The sequence below is a fragment of the Phodopus roborovskii genome, unplaced genomic scaffold, assembly GCF_943737965.1.
Source record: "Phodopus roborovskii unplaced genomic scaffold, PHOROB, whole genome shotgun sequence".
NCBI classification, from domain to species: Eukaryota; Metazoa; Chordata; class Mammalia; order Rodentia; family Cricetidae; genus Phodopus; species Phodopus roborovskii.
In genome coordinates this window covers 3,452,288-3,466,336 of record NW_026126436.1, presented here as the reverse complement: position 1 = coordinate 3,466,336, position 14,049 = coordinate 3,452,288, and the positions used below count along the sequence as shown (strand labels likewise).

General features: G+C 44.8%; 1 protein-coding gene across 1 annotated transcript in view; it reads right to left on the bottom strand.

Annotated features, from left to right (window-relative positions):
* Gabrr2 (gamma-aminobutyric acid type A receptor subunit rho2) overlaps positions 1-1,974 on the bottom strand; it is a 32,738-nt gene extending 30,764 nt beyond the window's left edge. The window contains exons 1-2 of the mRNA XM_051187469.1: positions 1,748-1,974; positions 957-1,063 (exon numbers count right to left, since the gene is read on the bottom strand). Coding sequence (XP_051043426.1) covers positions 957-1,063; positions 1,748-1,761 — 121 coding nt within the window. The 5' untranslated portion in view covers positions 1,762-1,974. The remainder of the gene's footprint in view (positions 1-956; positions 1,064-1,747) is intronic.
* Positions 1,975-14,049: the final 12,075 nt, after the last annotated feature.

Below are 14,049 nucleotides of genomic sequence, written 5' to 3'. Positions count from 1 at the left end.
CACATATATCCCCAGGGGTTGGGGGGCAGTGAGATAGTTCAGTAGGTAAAGGCACCTGCCACCAAGCCTAATGACCTGAGTTCAATATCCAGCACCCACATGATATGGCATTAATACACCCATACACATACAAACATGGAATAAATAATGTAATTTTGGAAGGGTTGTTTTTGTTTTTGTTTTTTTGAAACAGGGTTTCTCTTTGTATAGCCCTGACTGTCCTCAAACTTGCTCTGTAGATCAGCCTGGCCTAAAACTCAGAGATTCCCCTGCCTCTGACTCCCGACTGCTGAGATTAAAGGCATGCACCACCACTGCCCAGCTTGTAAATTTTTAAAAACAGACACAATTTCTGTCTCTGGTCATTGCATTTGTAATGACATAATGCTGGCAGTTATAGTGAGCAGATGTCACCTATGAGCCAAAAAATGATCCCTCTCCAGACACAAAACCTGTCTAGTCTTGAGTTTTTGCCTTTGGAACTATGAGAAACAAGTGTGTGTGGTCTCTGAGCCCCCTTGCCTGTGGTACTTGGTTTTGTCTGAAATGCAGGCCCCAGTGAGGCAAACCTCCAGAGCCTGAGAGCCACTTGTCCCCTCCCTGACCTCCGAAGGGGACAGCCACGGGTGCAGCCGGGTGTAGAACCATGAGAGGCGCGAGCAAGTTCACCCCAGCTGGCGGTGGAGTGACCCGTAATCCGGCTGGGGCTGGCCCACTGTTGTGGAAAAGACAGCCTGCTCCCCTGTGTGAAGGTCAACAGTGAGTGCCCTTCTGTCAACAGCCTGTACTCCCTGGGGCCATTTCTCTTCTTAGAGAGCTTATGTCTCTCAGGGGCAGGGGAGATGATGAACTGTGGCTGAGGGAACAGTACAGGCTCAAGCCTCAGTGCAGCAGCAACAGGTGAAGCAAGACGACAAAGGTGACCAGCCCACCCGTGAGGGAGGAAGCTCTCTTACCTCCAAAGGCCGGCCTCATGGTGAAGTCGTGGTCGTCGACTCTGAGCAGAGGCTGAGGTTTTCCTGTCCGGATCTTGGTCACATCGAGGTTCTTTTTATACATGTGACTGCAAAAGAAAAAAAAAAACAAAACAAAAAAAACCATGTTTTCTATGGCCCACCAAGGCACTGGAAGAGGCCGCAGGGACGGGTGGCTCCCTGCAGGGTCCATCTATCACATTTTCTCTATGCTGACCCACATGGGAAGGAAAAAGGCTAAAGGAGTCTCCCCACCGCCCACACCCTCACAGGGATGTTCACTTGAGGACAGGCCCTTCCAGAACATTTCTGAGAGCAGATGTCTTTCCATGAATATTATCCTACCTGGCAAGTTCTAAGTGAGTTGTGAGTGATGAAAGTGGTTACCTTGCAGCATGGTGAAGAGTACCAAGCTTTTCTTTTTAAAATATTTCCCAAAGTTGAGCATGGTGGCATGGTGGTACATTCCTTTAATCCCAGCATGGGTGGCAGAGGCAGGAGGATCTCTGTGAGTACAAGGCCAGCCTGGTCTACAGAGAGAGTTCCTAGTTGGCCATAAACAGGAGGATGGATAAGTGATACCACTTCAGGAAGTTCTGAGTGCCATAAAACCACAGAACAGGGTAAAGAATAAGGGAGAGGTGGTTTGGCAGGGAAACTATTGTCAATGCAAAGTCTTCTGAGACCTGGAGGGAAAGAGGAATGGGTGGATCATGCCAACAGAGAGCAGGACCAGGGGGACATGGGACACCTTCAACCCAGCACCCACTTACCTGGCACAGTCCATCTGATTCCAGCTGACCCACAACCAAGACTTTTGACTCTGTCTGTCTCCAGGAAGCCCCCTGCCCTGTATTCACTTCCTTCTACTGTGAGATTCTGAGGTAATCGGGCTCACTGAGGCATCTTGACAGAGAGTCCTGGAACTCTGCCCTCAGTCCCCAGCTCCTCCCTCTGCCATGGCTCATTCCCACGAGTAATTAAACAGGACTCCAATTTCTCCCATTTGGGAACAAAGGCAAGAGGTCCAGTGAAGGCCAGCCTGCTCTAGCTGCACCCTGTCAGCTTTTACCGGAAGTGACAGCAATAGTCATGTGTTACACTCCTTTTTGTTTTCCTTTATAAAACAATGGAGTTTACTTTTCTGAGCCAGCTTTGGGTTCCTCTCTGTACACAGATTCCATTAGCCACATACAATCCCACTGCAGGACCTTTTTCACAATGGGTGAGCCTACCCCCAGCATGTCACTGCCACCAGAGTTCATGTTGACCCTAGGGGTCACTCTGGTGTTGGCCATTTGAGTAAATGCATTTGAGTAAATGCAGTGACATGTGCCGTGACAGTACCACACAAAGTAGTTTTGTTGCCCCTACCCTAAGACCTTTTAGTCTCAATTTTTTCTTCACCCCAAATAGATAAGTGAATACATGGATAAATACTATTTCTCCAAAGAGCTGAGCTGTATGTGCTTCAGCCTTCTCAGTACTCGGGAGGCAGAGACAGGTGAATCTCTGTGAGTTAAAGGCCAATATGGTCTCAATAGTGAGTTCCAGATCAGCCACAGATACACTGTGAGACCCTGTCTCAAAAATAAATAGATAAATAAATAAAATCAAAGACAAAAATACTCTAATGAAACAGCAATTCATGAAATTGCATGTGTATCTATGTTTAACACAGCGTGCTCAAGAAAGTTTGCACTATGCAAATGAGCCACAAAGGCTTGTGCTACCAAACATGAAAGCCAGCTCCTTTTGGCACTGCCACTCTCTGAACTACCGTCTTGGTTTGCTTTCTGTTGCTGTAATAAACACTATGACCAACATCAACGTGGAAGGAAAGAGGTTATTTCATCTTACAGCTTACAGCTCATCACAAAGGGAAGTCAAGGCAGGAACCTAGAGGCAGGAGTGGATACAGAGGCCATGGAGCATGCCTCTTGCTGCCTGGCTCCTCATGGCTAGTTCGGTCTGCTTTCTTATATACCCAGGACAGCCCACAGGTGCCACTGCCCACATGCGCTGGACCCTCTCACATCAATCATTGATCAAGAAAAAAACGCTCCAGACTTTCCCAAGTGCCAATCTGATGGAGCGCTTTCTCAATTGGGGCTCTCTCTTCCTAGACAACTCACTCTAGCCTATGTCCAGTTGACAAAAATCAATCAACACAGCTAGTGAACTTTCTCCGCTGGAAATGGTTCGGCTTTTGCAGCTGCATCGCTGCTCAGTTCTCTGCTCCCGGACGTAAGAACCGGGAACCTGGTCCAGGGCCACCGAAGCACAATGTCCGCCAATATCAGGGCCATAAGCTGATCCCTGAAAAGACTGCAGGGGAGGTCGCCTGAGGAGCTCACAGGGCTTAGCAGACATTAACTGTGCCCTCTGCCTCCCCGGCACAAATCCTTCCTCTCAACACACTTTCCACGTCTATCTAGGGAAGCATTAGTGAACCGGAAGTGGCAGAATACTGTCACTCCAAAAGGATACAGCAAGCTTAAATCTGTTGCCATTGAAGCTCGGGATTTTTTTTTTTTTTTTTTGGAGGGACTAGTTGTTTAATGACTGGAGTCACTGAGATCTCCCTGGGCTCTGAGCTATTTGTAACGAGGGGCGCATCCTCCACTTTTCTCACACATGATCCTTAGTTCCGGACTCCTGAGCCACACCCTCATAGTAAGAAGTCAAAACTGGTTGGGTGGTGGTAGTGAACACCTTTAATCCCAGCACTTGGAAGGCAGAGGCAGGCGGATCTCTGTGAGTTCGAGGCCAGGCTGGTCTACAGAGTGAGTTCCAGGACAACCAGAACTGTTAAACAGAGAAGCCCTGTCTCAAAAAAGAAAAGAAAAAAACAAAAAAAAACCAACAACAAAGTCAAAACTGTTGGGTGACCTTAAACCTGGCAATTTGTGAAAAGCATTATATATATATATATATATATATATATATATATATATATATGCATGCTTGTGGTGGCATTGCTCCATGCAAGCACTCAACTGTGAACTTTAGACACTTTAGACACTTCTCATTAATCATCAAACCCCTTCAGTTTGAGAAACTGAGGCTCAGCTTCCCTGGCCTCTCAGCTCCCTGTCCTGGGCAAGAGTTGCTTGGGGGCAGGAGATGAGGCTGGGCCTGATCCAGCAAAACAGAACCATTATGAAAACCACCAGAGGCCGAGGCTGGAGATGGGAGCAGAGAAGACAAAGAAAGCCCAGGCTCAGAGACTGGAGGGGACATAGGCGAAGCTGGGCCTCTGCAGGCAGGAAAGGGAAGCAACTGGGGGGGAAGGAGGCAGGGAGGGTGGGCTGGGGCAGGAGGCAGAAATATGGGAAGAACAAGAAATTGTTGGATGAGAGGAGCAGACTCAATGGACAGCAATTCAGCACAAGAACACCAATGACCAGAAAGCCAGCGGCAGGCTTTCAAGGGCAGCTGTGGAGCAGGCAACTGTTTTGTGTGGGCGGCTTGCCTGCACATACAGAAAGGCCATCAGGTTAAAAGGCATGTGATTGTGTGTGTGTGTGTGTGTGGTGTGGTGTGTGTGTGTGGTGTGTGTGTGGTGTGGTGTGTGTGTGTGGTGTGATGTGTGTGGTTTATGGTGTGTGGTGTGTGTGTGGTGTGTATGGTGTGTGTGATGTGTGTGTGTGGTATATGGTGTGTGGTGTGAGGTGTGTGTGGTGTGTATGGTGTATGTGTGTGGTGTGTGTGGTATGTGTGTGTGGTGTGTGTGGTATGTGTGTGTGTTTGTGGTGTGTGTGTGTGTGTGTGTGTGTAGATAAAAGGGAGGGCTGGGGATCTGAGGTACAGTTTCCAGAAACTGTTACCAATAACAGTACATGGCCAAAAATGTTTGAAGGCCACTGACCTAGACAATTTGCCTCGAATGCTCAAGGTCCTGCAAAAAAAAAAAAAAAAAAAAAAAAAAAAAAAAAAAAAAAAAAACAAAACAAAAAATAAAAACAAGCTAACAAAGACCCTCCCTATTTATTTATATTTAAAGCACATGTTCTCAGAACACCTGGAGGAACAGGTGCAAACCATTTCACACAGGTGTTCATGTCTTCTTCATGCCCAATAGACCTTATGCCTCCGAGTGGAGAAATTTTTAATACAACAGTTTTCAGCACAAATTCTGGACCTAACCAGTAATTCTTGGATATGTCCACAGCCTTCACTGCTGTTGAACATGTACTGCGGACAAACACTTTCTCAGGAATTCAAAGTAGTACCACCACAAAGCCTGCTGACATGATCAAGTTCTTCCCTGGTAATTTAAAGGAGACTACCCCAATTACATTTTGTCTGTTTCTGTCATGCTTGGGCTCCAGCTTTGGGCCTCATTTGTGCTGCAAGCAACCTGCCATGGAGCAATCCTTCAGCTCTACCTGTTTTGTTACAAGGTCCCATTGAGACCTTATACACTTTCCCCTTCAGTACTTGACTGGAACCCTCTGGCCAACCTCCATGTTCCCCAAAGGATATATAGCCTGACAGAAGCAAAGCATGAGAGAGGAAACATGAGAGATTTTAACACATCAAGTCTGAGCCATCTACCAAAACGCTCTTGATGCCCACAGGCTTCAGAATTAAGGTTGCCTATGGCACAGTGCCTAGCACTTTGGGGAGGTGGAAGTCCCTCTAGCTGGGGTATTTTTTTTTTAAGAAACCTTAACTAAGACACAAACCCATTCATGAGCTTTGTATTTCTCATTCATATCTCTCCATTATCCTTAAGCTACAAGTAGCCATTTTATTTTTTTTCGGGGGGGGGGGGGGAAATACAGTTTAGGAATTTTTTTTTTTTTTTTTTTTTTTTTTTACTATATTTGCTGCTGGAAGTATTAGGATACAACTAAACACTGAGCCGAATTCCTGGAATCCGGTTGCAGACAGGGAGGAGTGATGAGCAAAGGAGTCAACCCCATGCTGGGGAAACCCAGAAACTGCTGACCTGAACAAGGGGGAGCTCATGAACTCCAGAGTGATAGCTGGGAAACCAGCATAGGACTGACCCAGAACCCTTGAATGTGGGTGTCAGTTAGGAGGACTGGACAGTCTATGGGACCTCTTGCAGAGGAACTAGTATTTATCCCTAGTGTAGGAATGGACATTGGGAGCCCATTCCCCATAGAGGGATAGTATCTCAGCCTAGACACATGGGGGAGGGCCTAGGCCCTGCCTCAAATGATGTGACAGATTTTGATGATCCCTAGCTGGGGTATTCTAACACTTAAGGAGGTACCCATTAGTCCTTTTGGGAAAACCTACTGGGAATACCCACCCCACCCAGCAAACCTACCTTTGCTTGGGCATTTCCAGCTGCCCTGTCCATCTCTTCCTCCTGGGCTTTCTGCAGTCCACGAGAGCCATCAGGCAAAACAAGAATAAAGCGACTCTCATAAAATAAGGCATTCTGCAAATGTCTATGCTGTGATGGGCAGCTGTGCCCCCTGGCTTGACCATGGATCCTGTCTCCAGCCTCCTGTCAGTGCTTCTCGGAGGGGCTGAGAGGGCATGGCTGGCAAGGCTGAGTTTCCCAACCTACTAATTGATACTGGTGCCCACTCCCCACACACACACACCTGGCCATGACACAAACACCAGGCTTTGTCCTCCCCTCCGCTTAGAGATTGGCCATTAGTCAAGGAGTCTGTCCTCCTGGGAAACTGGGATTCCTCTGACCCCAGAACAGCTTTGGCTAAGGCTGTTATATAAAAAAAAAAAAAAAAAAAAAAAAAAATTAAATCTCTTGAACATGCCAGCTTTTTGCTGAGGTCATTAATCCATCTCTCTGGCTGCATAAAGCCAGTCTGTCACATCCAGCATTCAGTCAGCTTTGTTTCGGAGTGGATTTGCATGTGTTTGGGGAAAGCTAAGAAAAAACACTGATGGTTCCAGAGGGCTCTTTGATCTAAGGAAACATGTTTGGCCTATGGCTGAGGATAACAGCTTTTACCTCAAATGTGTATCTTTTTATTTCCACCCCAGAAAAACCATAAAGACCTGAATTTTCATTTTGAAGACTAGCACGAAGCAAATGAAAGTCGTGATTATGTAACCGCTTTCTCCTACTGTGAGCACTAAATTATCTTGCTCTTTGACCCTGAAATGTGTAAAGTCAAACATCATCAATTAGGCTGGGTCTCTGTCTTTTGAAATGGAATTGTGCACACTAGAAGTATAGAGAGATATGAGGTCATGTTTAACCTGCTGTACAATGCAATGTGTTTAAAAACTACTTAAAGCTTGGTTGCTGTGTATGGGCAATGAGTTTAGTGTGGTAGAAACAGGTCTGTGGATGGAGGCTAGATGGACAAAATTGGACTTTTGTTATGTAGAGAAGAAAGAATCAAAGGCAGGAAAGAGGAATGGCATGACCATCTTATTTTATAAGGGTTCCTGTTTGAACCAGTTGTTTCAGGAATCAAAATACCAAAGATGGAAGAAGGTGTTAACCCCAAAGATGTGAGGAGAAGGACCACTGACCCAAAGAATCATGGCCAAATCAATTAAAGCATTTTTTAAATTCGTGTATACAGGCTGCCTCCCACTAAAGCATGGTAGGTGGCTTCCAAATAGGAGATTTGGCAGGCAAATAGGCAGGGTTACAGAAGCAGAACATAGCAAGTTGGTCCTAACCAGGTGGTCATATAACCTTTTGAAACAAAGGTAAAGTTGCAAGATGCTCATAACAACTTTTTGAAACAAAGGCATGGTTGGCATTTCCTGGAACATGCAGTACAGAACCATTTGTAGTTAAGGTTACAGGAGGGGCATGACCCAATCCTTGAGAAAAAGAGATTTAATCATAAATAGGAATGAGTCTAGTTTGTCTTTGCTATAAGATGGCTTTCAAGCCTAAGATGGAGGCAGTCTGGTTCATCAAATCAGTATTAGAATCTACGTCTCACTGCTCCCTGGGCCACAGAACCTGCAGTTCCCTTTCCCTCTTACTGATACCAACAAGCACCTGCTGAGGATGCTAGAAATGCATCCAGGGCGTCAGGCCCAAGTGTTTCAGCAGGGCAAGAAGGTCAGCTTCTGCAGAATGAAGGCTGCACAGCTGCGGAAACTGAGTGAGCAAGCCACAAGTACCAATACAGGGATCCTGTGTCTCACCTGACAGGTCAGAGCCTGGCCCTGAGCCACTAGCTAGTACAGAGGGACACTTTCTCTAAATGCTTATTTTTATTTCAGGAGCTACTCACTCAGGAGGGACTCAGATTCTGCCACATGGTCCCTGATTCCTCTCCTCTGGGTCCCTGTCTGTCCCTGGTGCTGGGGCCTGGACTCTCTTTAGAGCCCCTGCTGTGCTGTTAGCTGACTGTCCATAACATACATACTCTACTGTGCTGTTAGCTGTCTATGGCATTACTATATCTACTGCGCTGTTACCTGTCTGTTCATGGCATTACTATCTCTACTGTGCTATAAGCTGACTGTCCGTGGCATTACTAACTTCTAAGGTGCTGTTGGCTGACTAAGACTGTCCATGGCATTACTAACCCTGCTGCACTCTTAGCTGACTGTCTATGACATTACTACCTCTACTGTGCTATGACCTGACTGTCCGCAGCATTACCACCTCTTCTCATAAACTCCATAAAGCATCAACAACCTGCCTCAGTGTCCTGGAACCCAAACCTGAGACCTTTCAGAAAAAGTATCTCCTTAAAAGAAGGGAAGACGAAGGAAGATGGAAGTGAAAAAGTCAATGGGCATGCAGTGGGCATTTGATGCATCTTCGGAGGATAGGAAGACAGGGAGGATGATGGGAATGTGGGCAGGAAAGCATGGCCTGTTGGTGGATAGAGTGAGGAAACCTCTGAGACAATAGCATCTCACCAAGAACAGTGAACACACTGCAGATGTACAGCTGACATTGTAAAACCTTGAGTTTCTGGAAGCCGGTAAGCTTCTCAATTAAACAAAAACCCCATAGATCCACCTTACAACCCTGCTTACAGAATGAAGGTCTCTGCCTTTCAGCCTTGCACTCTTCACCCACTGAATAATGCTGTGAAAGGGAAGGAGATTTCTCAGCAAACTTTACAGATAAAATCCTACCTACACCCATGGTAAAGACCTCTCTGGAGACACCAGCCCTACCCCCACTTTCTAATAACCGCTGGCCTTAAGATATATGTTAAACTTTATTTAGTAAATCTTCAACTCCTCCTCCTCCTCTTCTTCCTCTTGTCTGAATGGAAGTTCCTAAGGGAAGATGCAACTCCAGGTTCTTGCAGGGTATGCATTGGAGCTGTGACTGTTTTCCAAAGTAAGAAAATAAAGAAGCCAACAGTTATATTCAGAATTCTACTGTGGCATTAAGTGGGGTAGTTTAGTGGGTACACTGTTGTTTTTCTGTTGGCCTTAGCTGTGCATGAATCTACTGGTATCTTAATTATTGTCTGCCACTCCATGGCCACTCATGCTGTGACCTTGTGGGGCTTCCAGTCCCATGGCCATAGCTCTCTGAGGCCACAATCTGTAGGTTTAAATTAATTCTCTATCATTCTATTTATGGGTAAGACTCAGAAGTCAAAGGCTGGGGTGACAACCTGCTAGCTCAGAGAGGATGAGTAGCAACTAGCTGACCTTGCTTTTTGGCTTTTGCCTTTTTGGCTTTTGGTTGGTCCCAGAACCAAGAGAGCTTAAACTCCAGACCTTTGCTTCTTGTGCATCTTCTCTATCCAAATTACTGGCTTTTCTGTGACCAGTCAGCTAGTCACTAGCTCCCTCCCCCTCACCTCGATTCAAAGTAGAGCCTTATTGGGCAGTCTCAGGAATGCCAGAATATAATCAAAATACCCCACAAGAGTACACCTTGAACCCATACTCAAAGCAGGCAAGTGTAGTGCAGAAAGGAGATAAATTTTGACTCCTAGAATTTGTGTGGCCATTGGACAATGCGGCAACCAACAAACAGAATAACAGCCTAGATGTGAGAAACAACCAGAATGACCAGCTGTGCCGGAAACTGGAAACCATGGTTCCTAGAGCCAGCATCTGTGTTGTGTCAGCACTGTGCCGGGCCTCCTGCTGCTGCTGACACCCTGATACTCTTCTTTGCCTGTTTCAGTCAGCTGGTCCTTCCATGCTTCTGCTCTGGCATTTTTTTCTAATGTAGGTGGTAACTGTGTTTCATCCCATTGTTGGGAGCTCAATCTCACAACCTGACACAGCTGGCTAATTCATAATTGGCACAATGGAGAAAGATGTGATACTCAAGTCTCAGGAATGTCCAGGAGCTGGGCAAACAGGCATGTAACAAGAGTTCACAAGATGTGGGAGGTTTATGGAATACTGACCCTTGGTGGGGTAGCCACCTTGATAGAAAAGGAATAAAAAGTTTCCCAAATGCTAGAACCACAGGTTGCACTATGACTTATGTGGAGTTTATAGTCTAGTTATGAGCACCCTAGCTGTACTTGTGAAGTGGTATCTCAGTATGGTTTGATTAGCTATTTCCCAATAGCTAATGATATAAAGCTTCTCTTTATATGCACACAGGCCATTCATATACCTTTGCAAAAATGTCTATTCAAATCTGTTGTCCGTTTTTTGCTTTATGTTTTGTTGTTTTACCATAGTGTCTCATATAGCTCAGGCTAGTTTTAAACTCATTAGGTAGCCAAGGACTTTGAACTCCTGATCCTCCTGCCTTTATTTCCCTTATCCTGGGATTACAGACATGTGCCACCATGCCCAGCTTCTAATCTGTTATCATTTTTAAATCAAGTTCTTTTTTAGTATTGTCTTTTTTTTTTAGAATTTATTTTGAGACAGGAACTCACTATACAGCCCTAGCTAGCCTAGAACTGTCTATAAGGACTGGGCTGCCTGGAGCTCAAAACAATCCACCTGCCTCCTGAGTGAGACATATGTCACCAAGCCCAGCTATTACTTTATTTTTTTTTTTACTTTTTTTTATTATTTTACATGTCGATCCCAGTTCCCTCTCCTTCCCTCCATCCCTCCTTTTTACCCTCTCTGCCCCCTCACATGCACCCTGACCACCCTCCCCTCCCATCCCCCCCACGTGTAGGGCAATGCCATCCAGGTGGGGTCATGTAGATCTAACAGGTCATGTGAAGGAGGGACTAGGACTTCTCTCCTGTCTCTAGGTTAAGGCAGTTATCCCTCCATGGGGGATGTGTTTGCAAGGTCATTTGTGCACCAGGGATACATCCTGGTTCCACTGTCTGAGGTCCCTTAGACTGCTTGGGAATCCAGCTATTACTTTCTTAATAGAGGTTCTCTGGAAGAGCAGCCAGTGCTCTTAACCTCTGAGCCATCTCTCCAGCCCCTTAATAGAGGTTCTTCAAAAAAAAAAAAACCACACACACACACACACACACACAGTTTATTTCAGTGAATTATAGCATCCCTTTCTTTGGTTCCTCGTGCTTTTGAACTTATAGTTGAACCCAAGGTGACAAACAGTTTCTTCTATATGGGTTTTAGTTGTAGCTGCTGTTTTGATATGGGGTTTGGGTATGTAGCTCAAGTTGGTCTTGAACTCCAAATCCTCCTGCTTCTGCCTGTCCAGTGCTGGCATTTCAGGTGTTTGCCACTAGCTATAGATCTTATATTTAAGTCTGTAATCACCTTTGACTTAATTTTTGTTTTTGGCATAGGCTATGAACAGTTTAGCTTGGAATGCTGGCTCACTTGAAGACAGAGGGGTCAAAGTCCGTGTGCCTGAATCCAGAGACTGAGAGGCTCCAGCAGCATTAGCTGAAGCAGGACATGCATAGTAGTATGGCTTCCATAGGGTTTAGGCAACGATAGAGGCAGAAGCAGGTGTATGGAATGAAGACTGGCTGTTTATAAAGAATGGCATGAGACTGGAAGAGAACCAGAAGTAACTGCACAAGTTAGAAAGTGGCTAATGAAAGCAGTGGCAAAAAGCACAGAGAGAAGAGGAAAGATGCAGACATGGTACTCAAAGGAATATGGACAAGAGGTAAGATTAGATGGCAAAGAACACAACCTTTGGTCAAAAACAAGGTATGAGCATAGTCACTGGTTTTATTGGGCAGTTCAAACAAATTCTGAAAACACCTGTCCAAAGGTATTCAGACAGCTTTTGGGCTTGAATGGCTTCCTGCCAGTTTCACTGGTTCTGGTATGTATTCACTACTCTTGGTGAGTTGGTGTAGTATAGCTATTTCCTTCCAATCAAAACACTCTTGAAAGAAGAATGGAGAGAGAGGAGGGGGGTCTTTAGAAGACTCAGGGAGTAAAGGAAACCTGCAAGGGTTAGGAAGCTCCTGAAGCAAGATTCACAAGGCCCATCCCAAGGTCACAGAAGCAGCAAGTGCTTGGTGAGACTCCAATCAGCTGAGCTGCCTGTCAGTCTTGCAAGGTGCTCCAGGGATGCTGTTCCCTGAGACGTCACCCAAGCTGAGGTAGGCTTTTCCTTGATGACACTGCCTTTAATTCACTCCTGTGAGTAACCCCAATGCACTCACTGTTCACTATCATCATCTTGGGTAGATGTTTTGTGGTCTGGGGGAAGTGCCCTGTTTGAGGAGAATAGATGTTTGTTCTCATGGCCTCAGGAAAAGTCACACAACTGTCAGGGTCACTATGTGTTCACTTGATACACTCATTTGTGGGTAACAGAGTACTTCACCCTAGGTGCCCATAAGAACAGATGTGTGAAGTGTAGATTACACAAGGTTTCCTCATAAACCAAGCTGAATAAACAGAGTTCTTATTCTCCTGAAATAGGGGAATTTGCCATTTTCATAGTAAAACCAATAAATAACTTATGTTTTTTAATTCACTGAGAAGCTTGATGAAATCATTTATTTCAGTAGAATAAAACAATCAGCAGCATGGAAATGTAAAGTGCTACATACATCCCCCCTCCCCCATGTACAGAAGATTTGAAAAGCTCATGGGCTTAGATTGCTACAAGCAAAACAGGCATATTTTTCAAGCATGCTATTTTAACTACCTTGATGCATAGCCATATGCTATGCTGGTCAGTGACAAAGCCTTGAAATCTGAGAACTGGAGAAATGGGGACCCTAAGACTTTACCTACCAGCTTCTACATGGTTTGGGCCTTATGCTAGGATTAAGGGGCTAAACTCAGGCTTTAACAATAGAGGCCCTTCAGTGAGCTCACTGGCTCCAAGGTGCCGGTAAGAAGACAATTTTTACATAGCATATAAGGGAAAAAGCAAAATGTACCACTTTGATGTGTCTATCAGATGCTAAACAAATGCCAACACACATAAGGAGGTAGCCAGTTAGTGACAGTGAGGGAAGAGTGGATGAGGTCACAGAACAACCTAGTGCTCAGCACAGGTGCCCACGGAAGATGCAGCAAGATGACAGAGCTCCAAAGCTACCAGTCTGACTGGGATATGACCCATCTCAGCACAGGGTGATGGTGTAGGGTTTCTCTCCTATTGGGAGACCCCACTGACCCCATGTTTTTCATATCCGGTATTATAAACTAAGGCTTCAGAATATATTTTTTCATGTCAAGAAAATTAAAAAATGGTAACCTACAGTCTTCCTGACATGAAGTCATGACAAAGTTCTTGGGCTTTTTATACTTTACCAATTTCATATATAGACATAAATAATCTGAGTAACTATAAAATGCTAATCTATTAAACTATAAGATTATATTATAGTATATAGTGCCTTTTTAAATTTTAGATGTGGATACAACCTACCAAATAAAACTGGAAAGTATGTTCAATGTTTAACAGACCCCAAATCACATAATAGTGAAAATTAAACTCACCTTTAAAATGATTTTGTGAGCTGTTCTATCTTGCCCATAATTATATTTAGTTAAAAACACATGTGGACTTACAACTACCCTCTCACACATACTTAAAATACATATGAGCTAATTAACCTTGTGGAATGGCCTAGAATCCAAAAACCATTTATATTCAGTTGTCTTAAAAAAAAAAAAAAAAAAAAAAAAAAAAAAACGCTTATAAATGGGCTTTGAGAGCATGATACATTTAAAAAGCTAGGGACTGCCTAGTAATACAGGGCCCTCAAGAATTCCCTTGAGGTTGCTGAAGGAACAT